This window comes from Podarcis filfolensis (genome assembly GCF_964270895.1).
Source record: "Podarcis filfolensis genome assembly, chromosome: 11".
Classification (NCBI taxonomy): domain Eukaryota; kingdom Metazoa; phylum Chordata; class Lepidosauria; order Squamata; family Lacertidae; genus Podarcis; species Podarcis filfolensis.
This window is the reverse complement of record NC_139613.1, coordinates 17,330,881-17,343,645: the sequence shown is the minus strand read 5'-3', so window position 1 is coordinate 17,343,645 and position 12,765 is coordinate 17,330,881. Positions and strand designations below refer to the sequence as shown.

General features: G+C 39.7%; 1 protein-coding gene across 8 annotated transcripts in view; it reads right to left on the bottom strand.

Moving 5' to 3' along the window:
• The window catches only part of NIPBL (NIPBL cohesin loading factor), a 129,090-nt gene that overhangs the window by 1,329 nt on the left and 114,996 nt on the right, over nucleotides 1-12,765 (bottom strand). For 6 of the 8 annotated variants that reach the window (XM_083575449.1, XM_083575450.1, XM_083575451.1 and 3 more), the window contains 15 exons: nucleotides 12,238-12,291; nucleotides 11,741-11,849; nucleotides 10,507-10,643; nucleotides 9,479-9,619; nucleotides 9,068-9,161; nucleotides 8,814-8,968; nucleotides 8,555-8,645; nucleotides 7,547-7,720; nucleotides 6,056-6,246; nucleotides 5,428-5,535; nucleotides 4,581-4,781; nucleotides 3,377-3,523; nucleotides 2,076-2,368; nucleotides 1,278-1,452; nucleotides 183-368 (listed from right to left, as the gene is read on the bottom strand). In XM_083575449.1, the coding sequence (XP_083431575.1) occupies nucleotides 183-368; nucleotides 1,278-1,452; nucleotides 2,076-2,368; nucleotides 3,377-3,523; nucleotides 4,581-4,781; nucleotides 5,428-5,535; nucleotides 6,056-6,246; nucleotides 7,547-7,720; nucleotides 8,555-8,645; nucleotides 8,814-8,968; nucleotides 9,068-9,161; nucleotides 9,479-9,619; nucleotides 10,507-10,643; nucleotides 11,741-11,849; nucleotides 12,238-12,291 (2,256 nt within the window). Of the gene's footprint in view, nucleotides 1-141; nucleotides 369-1,277; nucleotides 1,453-2,075; nucleotides 2,369-3,376; nucleotides 3,524-4,580; nucleotides 4,782-5,427; nucleotides 5,536-6,055; nucleotides 6,247-7,546; nucleotides 7,721-8,554; nucleotides 8,646-8,813; nucleotides 8,969-9,067; nucleotides 9,162-9,478; nucleotides 9,620-10,506; nucleotides 10,644-11,740; nucleotides 11,850-12,237; nucleotides 12,292-12,765 lie in introns of all 8 variants that reach the window. The other 2 variants (XM_083575452.1, XM_083575455.1) reach the window with 1 other exon arrangement.

Here is a 12,765-nt window from a genome sequence, read left to right as displayed (position 1 = left end):
TTTGTTAGAACTTTCTACAAAAAGGTGTATAAACGGTTAAGAATTTCTATCTACAAAATGGTTTTTTTTCCATATTGATTACATTACTCAGTGTACATTTTATTATAGACTGACATTTATAAGCACATAAAATCATTTTACGTAATACGCTGCGAAATACGTTGACTCCTCCTCCGCCTCACCCCTGAAGTGCCTCCTCCTCTATCCTCCCCATCACTCTCATCATCCTCTGTCTCAGCTGCATTGTTTTTAGGGCTGCCTCCTCCGAGCAGCGAGGTAATAGCTTTGTTGCGAGCATTTGTGCTAGCTGACACTTCTCCATCTTCCTCTTCTTCATCAGGATCCAAGTGTTCCATGAGAAGTTTGAACTAAGAAAGGATATTGGAAAGAAGATTAGGCGCCACCTTAAAATGAGTTATGAAAACAGAAAAGAAAAAAAGGAAGGAAGGTGGTGCGCAAGCCTTATGGGAGTAACCTTAAGACAATTTGCGGAGTACACTATCAATTTAGTAGCATGTGACACATCTTTTCTTGGAGAAAGCAAGGACTGTTCTCTTTCCTTAATAGGCCTTAAGGGGGCAAGGTTTTAGATCTCGTACATATTAGAGCCTCAATGTTAACTTTTGGCAATTGTGGGGAAATTTTGCTAGCACACCAACTCAAACCCAAGAGGGAGTCTTTTGACTCTTTGCCTGCTCTGTGGTCCATTTCTGGGCCAGGCCCATGCATGAAATTTGCATTAGGTAAAAAGCTCCCAGTTGAACGAACAGAGACTCCCCTGCAGCCCATAATGCAGATTGAAGGCATGGGGCCCCCCCAACCCAGATCGGGACAACAGCACACTAGGGTATGTTGGTAATGTGTGAAAGCAAAAGCTTGTGCTCAGTGGCAAATTCTGTGATGTCACATGTAGCTTGAGCCTACATTTGCATGGACCATCTCAAGCTCACTGTGACAGCCCAACCCAATGACATTGCACTGTCAATGAAAAAATGATGCAACCTGCAGCTCATCCAACAGCCTCTAATTTGCCTAATTCTGTGCATTAGATACACATTTCTTCAGCAAGCAAACTGAAGAGGGCAACTTGCAGTGGAAGAAGTCAGCATACTCCATTCCTCACCTCTGAAGAAAAAAAACAATTTCAGCCTGCAGCCACTGCTCTTCATATTTCACCTTCTAAATAACAAAAACTTAAAAGTATTTCAGAACAGAGTTCAAGCGTTTTTATAATGAAGTTGATAGGCAGTAAAATTGTGCAGGCTCTCAATACTTACATCTAAGTACTGTTTGACTATATTCCTCTTCACTTCATCTGTGAGCTTGGAATGAGCCATATCACTTCGAAGGAAGTCTAGCGTCTGTTTTGGATGGAAATGAATTCCTGCCTTCCTGTTTATTGTTTTATCGTATACTTTTGCCGATTCAGAGGGAGAGTATTTCTGAATTTTACTGTTATCAAGAAAACAAAACGAATGCTTGAAGTTAGTAAGATTTCCCCACATCCTTTGAAAGTAGAATCCATAAGCAATTCTTCTGAGTCCCTTAGGTCAAAATTCTTAGTGTTATATAAAACAAACATTATGGCACTAGGTTTTGCTAGATGCATCTGCATTATGCAGAATTCACCCAAGTTTTGAGTTCAATCCGTAACAAAACCTCAATAATGTGATCACAGGGAATGATCAGATAAAACAGATGTAGGAAACCTCAAGCCCACCAGCAAAATGTGGCCTTCCAGTCCCCAGGCCTCTCCTCAGCCACACTCCTCGCCAGCCTTACTGCATGCCTTCCTTGAGAGCTTTTGCTTGGCTAAAATGCACCTGAACTGTGATAATAGTTCTTGCTTGCCTGAATAAAGGTTGGAGAGATGGGCTGGGTGTACAAGAGGAAAGATCTGACTTTCGCATGGCTGGAATGTAGCCTATTGTAAGAGTCACATCTCTTGCTCCAAGTTTGCTTCCAGCCCCACCCATCACTGCCATGCACACCCTAGAAGTTGCTCGCAGAAGAATGCAAACTGAAAAACTTCCCCACTCCTGAGATAAAGTAAGCAAAACTTGAATGCTCCTCACCTGTCAGAAAATCCACAGAGGTTCTTCAAATGCTGTTTTAGCATCAACAGCAACAATATGCCCTGGGAAACATTTGCAAATTCAATGAGAGGAGCTGAATTGTCTGGCAAACATTTCATGACAGCATTTATATCATTCTCTTCATCAGTATCTGAATCAGACTCTGCACGTTTTCGCAACTTTCGGGGTTTGTGAACTTCCTCCTCACTGTCGCTGTCACTTTCACTGTTACTTTCACTCTCACTCTCTTCATCAGATGATGGCTTCCTTTCTTTTTTATATTTCACCATAGACTGAAAGAAAATGGCAGGTAGTTTAGAAAAATAGCAAACACCATTATCAATATATTATAAAAAGGGATTTGAAGACCGTTCTGACATGTAGTCATTCACCAGTATGAACTATCAATCAAGGGAAATTAAGTGGCAAGATTTTGGGAAAGCAGACTCAAAGGATGAACTACACGCACATCTAAGCTATTAAATATTCAACTCAGAATACAGTCAATGCATCCTACAAGACAAAGGACTGCTTAACTTGATTATCAGCAGCCCCTTACATGGTTGCAGCATTTCTTTTTTAATGTATGGGTGGTAAATCTGCAGTGGGGGTGCAGGGCCCCAGCTGGTAGGCACAAGATTCATGGCACATTCGGAAAACAGCAATAGGGTTCATTGTCACTCCCCCACCATTGATTTTTTTTTCTTTTCTTTTCCCCCCTGCAAAAATAGTTTTCCGTTATTTCATATTTTCTTACAAAGGAATGTGGATTCTGGGCCTCTAACAACTAGTCAACTATGGACAGATACTTAAATCTACAGGATGGGTTGTGTTTTGGCTTATATTTATTTATTGTTTATTTATTTAATAAAATTTATTTTTAAAAAACCTGCAAAGTGGTTTACCGAGACAAAACAAAGAAAACACCCACAGCGATAAAATGAAGAAAAATCGGCTGCACGCAGGGGATGGGGTGAAGGCAAGGCAAGGCCTAATCTACTTGGCCTAGTCTCATTTTCTTCACATAAGAGACTTTCCAGGACCCAGGAAGCCCAGTGGAGTATAGGGCAGTAGGGTGGTTCATAAACTTTTTTTTTTTTTTTAAGTGCCTGCTCCGAAGGTCTTATCTTACTAAACTAGGGATTATATAGCTATATCTGAAATTTCATGCATATTAGTTAATATCTTGACCCAGCTCCACTGAATTGAAATTTCAGCCCTCAGGACATAGGAAAACGGCCAAGTAAACAGCTATTTTTGTGGAAGAGGGAGGTAATGTTGTATAATATAATTCCACTTACCTCCTTAAATGACTGGAGAAGGTTACTACCAGAAACTGATAATGTGATGTCTATATGGTGCATTATAAAAAGTGGCTCTTCCTGGGTTTGGTAAGGAAAACAGGCTAGATTGTCTGCTATGTACAAAAGCTGATTCACCTCCGTTTTCTGTGGAAGTAGAAGAAAATAATAATAGACAGATACACATATACAATCATTTCTGTGCTCAATGAGCTCCATGCCACATTCTTGCTCCTTGAATACAGTATCCAGTGAGTTCCACCCAACATTTTTTTGGGGAGGGGGGATTTCCACGTGTTTCATCGCGTGTGCCGCAAGGCCGACCATCATTGCAAGACCTGGCCCCTCAAGATTGGTAGGCTGAGCCCTGTCCCAATAGATTCTTTTTTGGGGGGTGGCTGAAGACATCTCAGCCCTACAGAGTTGGCACATTTAGACGGCATGGAGGAGATTCCGTTGTGCAAAGGCAAAGTAGTGGATTCCCACTACTTTGAATACAAACCATTATGCCTATTCCAAGTTGTGAGCATGAAAAGCTCTTGCAATTGTAGCCACTGAAACATCACAGAAGGAATGGATTCTGTCTCCTGGTGCCTCTACCCACTCCATCTATAAATACAGGGGCTGTGCCAAAAAAAACAGAGAGCTCTTTTGGCATTGGAAGGAAGCTAAGATGAACCAGGAAAGCCACAAAGCATTCTGGGAAGAGAGAGGGATGGGTTTCACTCCTGTCAAGGAGAAGAAGTGAAAACTCAAATCTGACCAAGCAACTGCCTTGTTAACCCTAAGGATGGAATCCCGCATTTAGGAAAACCTATAAATATTATTGAATCAAGTTTAGCACTGTGTAGGGGGAATGCATCTTCATTTTTGTTAGCAATTCTCCAGGCCAGCCTCCCCCAACCTGGTGCCCTCCAGATGTTTTGGATTCTCATCAACCCCAGCTAGCATAACCAAAGGTTAAGGATGATGGGAATTGTAGTCTAAAACATCTGGAGGGCACATGATTGGGGACGGCTGCTCAAGACAATGAAAGAATTAAAAAAAATGCCAAAATTCAACATGTCACTACTTAATTTCTATGTAGATATTATACTGCAACTTTTATACTATTTTCAAAACCAAATATTCTCTCCAAAGCAGATCATACTTCATCAAAAGCACTTTTTAAAAAGAGTATAGAAAAGGTCTGCATTAGACTCACAGCTGTGTCATCAAAGAGGTTGAGTAAGGAAATGAGAAAGGCTCGTCGGTGTTGTCGGTTTCCTCGGATCATGGAGTAAAGGTGTGAGCACAAAGCACTGCTGGATTCATCATGCCTAAAGCCCCTCACAGGATCTTTACGGCAAGTGTTGATTGCTTGCTGCACCTGGTATGACATCTTCATACCAGCCACTGCTTTCATCTGAAGTTAAAAACATTTATAAGTCTTCATTTTGCTTAGGACAAACAGAAAGAGGTTGCCACAAAGATTTGAGCTCAAAGTTACCTGTTTCAGTTTCCCCAATAGCTTTCTACTGAACAATTTACAAATCATTTGCTTTTTTTATAGCAAACATGCACAATTTTGACACATTGGTATACATGTTGCAGTTAGGGGGATTATTTGTGTTTTTAATATTTGTAGACTTTCTAGGCCAAGGAAGAGAAAATATATGTGTGTTTTCCAAAGCTACTGTAGTTGCAATGCAAGCATTTTTGTTATACTGTGAATTGAGGCAGAGTTCATATCTACATTCCCAGTTTGTTAACCACAATTTAGCAAGCTAGGATTGCGCATCAGGCATCATCTCTTCCCTGTGCACAGATCTTGATAAATGTAAACTACAGTTGGTCATTACTTCCAAAACAGGATTTAACGCCAGATCAAATTGTACTTGAAGATCCTAGTCAGTAAATACATTCCACCACTGTTCCCCATTTTATTAGCAGGTCTGTGACCATATAATAAATGACTGGTTTGTTGGTTGGTTCCCCATTTTGGAAGTAATTACTGAATGGCTTCACTGGAAAGGAACAAAAATAAGCACAACAAACAGAAGCATACATACATGAATAAATCCAGCATATTTTTTGTCAATCTCCACCAGCTGCTGGTCTGCTTTGTTCCTCATAGAAGGCTCTGGATCTGTGCCCATAGCTATTAAGTATGGCACACACTGAAAGAGAGATAGAAACATTGTAAAATCTTCACATATGCCTGCAGATGTCTATATTTTCCTCCTTTTATATTGTACATGTTTGACATGCTACAAATATCCATAGCCTGCAGAGCACCATAAAAAGAGGTCTGGAAAGGCTATGTGAACACCACAGAGCTACACTGTGAAAACTGTGTAATTTACTTCTTGATTTCAGTTAAGAACCGCAAAGTAGAAACAAAAATATCTGACGAAGTCACTCAAATAATAGCACAACAGTTTAACCAGGTGGTAGTTTTTGAAACTTTGAACCTTTTCTGGAGCACCTCTTAAGAGATTATAGATTCTATGAAAGAAAACCACCAGTTCCTGTGTCATTGTCTATAAGTCTGCAAATAAACAGCTCATTGATGTATTACTGAAAACGTAAATCAATTTGCAGATTAAGAAGTGCAAAAGGTTTTTGTGAATACGTTTTTTTATTTTACTCCAAAGCAGGTGTATATAGGATAGCAGCCCAAATTATGCAATTGCATACCTGAACTGGATGGATAAGACCCTGGTTTAATGTCAGTGCAATAACATTGAGTGCGAAATGACGAACGCTGGACTGCGTGTGAAAGAATGCCTCAAGGACCTGTTTGAGATAGAGCTGCATGATAGAGCTGCTCATCCCTGAGGAAATATCACCCATTTCTTTCAGATCTTCCTGCTTTGCTACCTTTTTCCCTATGAAAAAAACAGAAACCAAAGGAGATGTTTTATCAACACTTTTTATCACATTATATACATACAAGTATATGGTTTTTCCTACTATATGGAACACAGGTTGGAAACAGCCTGTGGGCAGCAATTTTTTAGTGGTACTGCTTAACTCCTTCCTAACCAAATCCCTGGTCCAATATTTGTATGCTTTGCTGGAAATACAGAAACAGCATCTCCTTCTTCCCTACTAACTCATTTCATCAGCATAACATGACAACATTTCAGCATGTGCCTCCTCACTAACTGGGATGACTGAAAGGCCTCTTGAGAAACACCATCACCGCTGAAGATCAAAAGATACAGTTTAAGCCCAAGCTTGATACCTGTGTCAAAAACATGGAGGCGCATAAACTTCTTGGTTGTTTTCAGCTGCAAATGCTTAAAGTTTCATTACCGCTACAGGAGAAAAGCATTGCTTATTTCAGGATATGAAACCACACAATATCATTTCTGTTGTGGTTTACTACAGAGGTAGCAGAAAGACTGGAAGGGGAAGTGCCTTCTAGTTTAACTATCCATACAAGTCTTTCTTCTAAAAGAAACTGCCACCAATTCCAAGTTTAGGAGGGAAGGAAAAGTTTGAAGCAATTGCTCGAAAAAAATCTAAGTATCGTTGAAAACTGAGCCAGAGCTCCTCAGAAGCTCCATCACTCTAGAGCAAGTAGGTGAGAAACTGGAAAACAGCAGTTACTTTTGCAACTGCCATTGACAAAGGTTCTTTGAATAATTTGCATAAGCCCCGCCTGCTGAAGCAAGTGGGAGGAGTAATCCACTCCAGGGTAGCTGCCTCCAATGATGGAGAAACTACTTTTAACAGCCATTGTTTAAGTCCTTTTCTACATATGAAAAAGGCTAAAGTGGAAGAGCAGACTGTACCACTTCATACTCCAGGTGGTAGTTGCTATGCTTTTAATGCTCCCTCTCAAGAAACCTTCTCTGAAAAGCAACACACATACGGTTCTGGCACAGCCCTTTCACTGCTATGCCACTTTTCTTCTTGCAAATATGTTTTTACTTTGGGGGTGCATTCAAAATGTGATTATACACCTGAGGTTTACTGCTTAAACTGCATTCAACCATTTCATTCTGCTGCACGTATAGATCTTTCCTAATTTGTTATCCCATTATCTGTAAATTTTCAATGCACAGAAAGCTCTTTGTGAAAACAACATCAGAGATGGAACTGAAAACTAAGTTGCAGTTACTTGATATTAATTACTTCTTTAAAATGTTTACTTAAAGTGCAACAAGGCTCATCACTCACATTCTCTATCTGCCTGCTGCATCCGTGTATCTTCCTCTTGGAGGTATGTTTGGAGATTTTTTAACACCTGGATTTTTAAGTTTACTGAGCTGTTCTTATCAGAGAGTATGCTGTTGTATAATGTTTTCACTTCTTGTTCAAACATTAGACCTGGGTGTTGTATGAATGCAAAGCCTGAAAGAAAATAAGATGATACAATTTGGTATATCCTTTTACTGAAGCAGATTTTAAAAGAAAGTCCTGAGTGTTTATAATGGGGCCACATTCATATTTGCAGGCAACTTTATTTCAAATTCCTTTTGAAAAGATACTGTGCCAAATTGTGGAATAGTATCAGCTGCCTTACGATAGGACACAAAAAGTATATAGATACATAAAGTGGGTACTAACCCATTTTAGAAGCATTAGAATTTATCTGAAGTGTAAAACTTGCTTGCATAGAATCAAACTCTTACAATAATCTATCTCAACACAGAAGTAAATCCTCATGGAATACTGTACAGGTGGCGAGAATTCTGCATAGGGGTTCCATTCCTGGCCCCTGTGTGTGTCAGCAGAGTGCATATTATCCTGTCCTGCCCCTGTTCCGCCCCCTTCTGGATCCAAAAGGACCTCATGTCAGCACAAAATGGTCACTGCCTATATTTAAATAGCAATTGCTCTGAATCATCATAACCAAGAACTCATAAGTAATCCTGAGTGTCTGTTCAACAAATGCAAAGGTAACTGCTATTCATCAAAGCAACTTGAATCCAGTGCAGGTTACTTCTGGAGGAGGGGACAGGAGGCATTTTCCCACCAATTTCCCCTTTCCCTTGCAAATTTCCAATTCCACCTGCCATCCACCAACTCTCTGGAGCAGATGGAGGGGCATGTAGGAGGCTGCAGGGGAAAGCAGAAATCAGCAGAAGCTCTCTTTCCTACTTCCATCAACCAAACTTTGGTAGCAGAATTCCACCATAGGCAAATCTGTGTGCATCTAATACCACAGTATTTTGATGTTCTTACCTAGACCAATAATGGCTTTTGTTTGTACCTCCTCATCTGAATGTTTGGTAAAATACATCAGCAGCTCAAGTACTTTATCCTTAATGTTAACCTATTTAAAGGGGAAACAATGTGGATAATTCAGGGGGAAAAGCTTGAGAAAATTTTCATTCATTTAAAAAGTAATCACATAGGAAAATCTGCTCATCTAAGTTTATTTTTCCCCAAAATGTCAGTCTATCCAAATGTAGTAGTAAGCAAATAAATACTGAATGTTTACCTTGCTGTTGCCTTTAAAATCTTCTTGATCAAAATCAAAATGCCGACACAGTGCACCAACAGTGAAAAGGGATCTAAGGAGTGCTGGTTTATTTGCTGTAAGTATAGTGCTGTTTGGGTCTTCTTGATGTTGACTTTTTAATTTTGAAAGTGCACCTGCAAAAAATGAAGAATACTTGTCTTCATAGTTTCTTTTCCTATTAGATGTTTAATTAACTTTCAAATAATGAAAATTCTGCATAAAAATTTACTTACCATAGTATCTATTAAAGCAGGCCCATACAAATTTGTAATTCTGAGTGACCTTGTTTACAACAGCCCCAAGACAGCTGACACAGTGTTGCACTACCTAGAAACAAAGCAGAACACATTAGATTTTGTTAGAAGTAATCTCTAAGACAATACAAAGCAGTCAGTGGAGAAATCAACATCTTGCTCTTATTTTAGCAAATGTCAAAAGCTGAAAGCTCTGCGGCTATTATGAGAATACAATTTTATTCTACTATATTTCTAGCTTTCTTTTCTATACAAAAACTAACATCTCTATAAGAAGACTAATGCAAATAAAGTGCAGTAAAAACCATTACAAAAATATGAAGTCAAGTCATATTTAACATGAGTACCATGCTAATGCAAAATGAGTTTGAGGTAGAAATTAAACCTTACTGTCATGCCATATTTGATTATAAGCTTCATGAGATCTTCTTCAATAGTAGCAAGGAAAGTCTCACTCGGATGTTCCATCAGTGGCACTACTAATTCTAAAATTTTTGCAACGTTGCAGATCACCATGAAATCATTTTGACTCTACAGAAAAACATTGCATATGGTTAAGCTTCTACACTCTTCATGTTCTGTTATACTACTACGTTATCTGAATAAAGTGAGTAACAATCACTCCTAGTGATCAATTCCATCTGTTTACAAATACACCTTGAATGGAATATTAAAAATTATATTGCAGATAGAAAAAACAGTTGCCAGTATGTGAGTTTAAACAGCTAGCAACTTTATTATAAATAAATAAATAAATGTTAAACTAGCATCAGCAAGGGTTGACACAAATGGGCATATGACAAGGGCCAACACCCAACAGAGCTCACTGTAAAGGGCCCCCTAGACCTGCTGCAGTGAGGAGGTAGGCTTACTGGGGGGTGGGGCATGGAAACCATCTCCATAACTGGAACTGAAACTGCCCTGCAGCAAACATAAAAAGCATATATGACTAACATGTAGATATTTGTCTAATAAGGTCCCTTCTGATGTGTACACACACACTCTGCATGTTATCACACTTTACCCATTTGCCAAGGGAAGTATTGGAGACCATGCAAACTTATCGGGCACATAAGGTTTGAAACTACCCTGAATTAAAGAAGAGTCATCTGCCTGAAAAGGAATGCTTTCTGAGGCACAAGAGGACTATCAACCTTTTTCCCAACCCGTGATCTCCAGTTTGCAAATTTAAAAGCAGCAAGATGTTTGCAACTGTTTCCTATGCAGCTAACCAATATATATAAAAAGGAGTAAATCAGGGCAACCCCAAATTCCCCTGGAAATAGGTTACCTAGGCCTGGTGCCTAAAAGCCAATAGGGAAAGCCAATAACTTTGTTGCTTCCAATTTTCACTTCAAATCATGAGTTTCATATAACATAAGCAGAGGCAATGTGGGGAAACAATAGGGAGTACTTACACTGCATTTAGTGGTAAGATATGGCTGCATGGTCATGGCATGTTTGACCATTAACTGGGGCCTGATTTTGCTGAATAAGAACAAAGTGGTTATGCAAGCTACCAAGCAACTTGAATTCACACCCTTATTGTCGGAATCTGAAAAATAAAGAAAAAAATGTAAGCATACGTGTATATACATATGCACACACAAACACACTTAACTAATATTCCATTAAGATGTTCAAATATACAAAAACTGTTGTTAGTATTATTTAGTATCATGTGCGTCCTGGATATATTATGGACAATTAAATCAACAAGCAGAATTAGAACCGAAGCTGCTTGCAATGGCCAGGTCCATGTGCTGCTTCCTGGGGAGGGGAGAACTGTGAATATCTCATTTGCCCCCCTTCACCCATCAGAGGGCACAGTGCTACCATCCTCCTCTGACTCCATCTTGCAGAAGTCAAAGGCTACAAAATAAGGCAAGGGCCCTTTAACAAACCAGCCAGCTTCACCAGCAAGGTGTAGATGCCTTAGGAGGAGAATGTTTCATCCAACAGTGCCCCCTTGGAGCTGTCTATTATCCTGTTCCTGTCTACTTTCTGGTTTGACATGGCAACATCTGCTTCCTCAAAGCTTCCATGGGAACATTATTTAGATGGGTTTTTATTTCACAAGTGCAGAACTATTGCAATTCAGTTTAAGACCATAAAATGTGCACAAGAAAACTGCACTGTGTGCTTCATTTTGTAATGGATTTGGTTCTGAAGGCTGGGTCATAAGATGCTTTCTCTCAATGTGAACAGGTCCTCCTGTACCTGCTTTCTAGCTACACAATCACATGGTCAAGTGTATTTTATTTACTAAATTTATATCCCACTCTTCCCCTCTAAGGGGACCAAGACAGCAAACACATCCACAATAAATTTTAAAAAGCATTCTAAAACAGTTACAGTTAAAAATATCTAAAAAGTTACAGGTAAAAACATTTCATCCAGTGATCTCAGGATGGCCCTTACAGTATTCTTTAGCCACCAAATGCCTGGGTAGACAGGAATGTTCTCCAATTCCTCCTGAAAGCCAACAGTGTTGGAGGCACACACACCTCACTACATGAGGTTTATATATGAACACACTTCTAAAATAATTCGTACAGTCATGTGGAAGAGTAATTTGAATTCCACCTGGAGCTCTGGTACCCACAAAAAATTCTACAAAGCTTATGAATGGAATGCAAATAACTGTTTTACCTGCCAGAGATTCTTCATACTTCAGAATGTGTTCAACCAAATTATCCACAAGCTGAGTACAGGCTTTCTTTACAGGCTTATATGAAGCATCTTCTTCAGATTTTAGCAACTACAAAGATACACAATATGGACAATGTTGATACTCATGGATAGATTCTGAGAATATACAAGCCATCTTCATAAGAAAGCAAAGAACTATATTTCTGCCACACATGGGAAGCAACTGTCAATAGGCCAATAATTTGAAAGCAGTGCACTGGAACAAAAGAAAAGTGCGTGTAATGGGGTTGGAGGAGGGTGACTTTCCTCACACCCTCCTGGCAACCCCCTCTCCAAAATGGCTTCCCAAAAAGGTCTTGCTCCTATTTCTGGAAACAACCTCAAGAATCCACCTTCATCTTCAAATTACCATTCCACAGCCCACCCCATTCAGTATAAACCTCAAACTGAGGGAGTTCCATTTTTGAAAAAAATAAGTTATCTGAACAGTTACTTACATTTTGAAGAAGCTGTTCAAACCAATCATACCCTGTATCTCTACAAGCTGCGACCTAAGAGAAAATGAAAATACACTTGCATGTAACTTTTCAACAGTAACCTATGCTAATATTAAAACATCAATAAGAAAAGGTAAAGGGCTCCTGGACAGTTAAGTCCAGTCAAAGGTGACTATGGGGTGTGGCTTTCATCTCGCTTCAGGCCAAGGGAGTCAGTGTTTGTCCACAGACAGCTTTCCGGGTCATGTGGCCAGCATGACTAAACCGCTTCTGGCACAACAGAACACCATGAAGGAAGCCAGAACGCACGTAAACTCCATTTACCTTCCCACCGCAGTGGTACCTATTTATCTAATTGCACTAGTGTGCTTCAGAACTGCTGGGTTGGCAGAAGCTGGGAGAGAGCAACGGGAGCTCATCCTGTCGTGCAGATTCAAGCTGCCGACCTTCTATTGGCAAGCCCAAGAGGCTCAGTGGTTTAGACTACAGCACCACCCACAATAGTAATATATCAAATGTAAGTTTTTT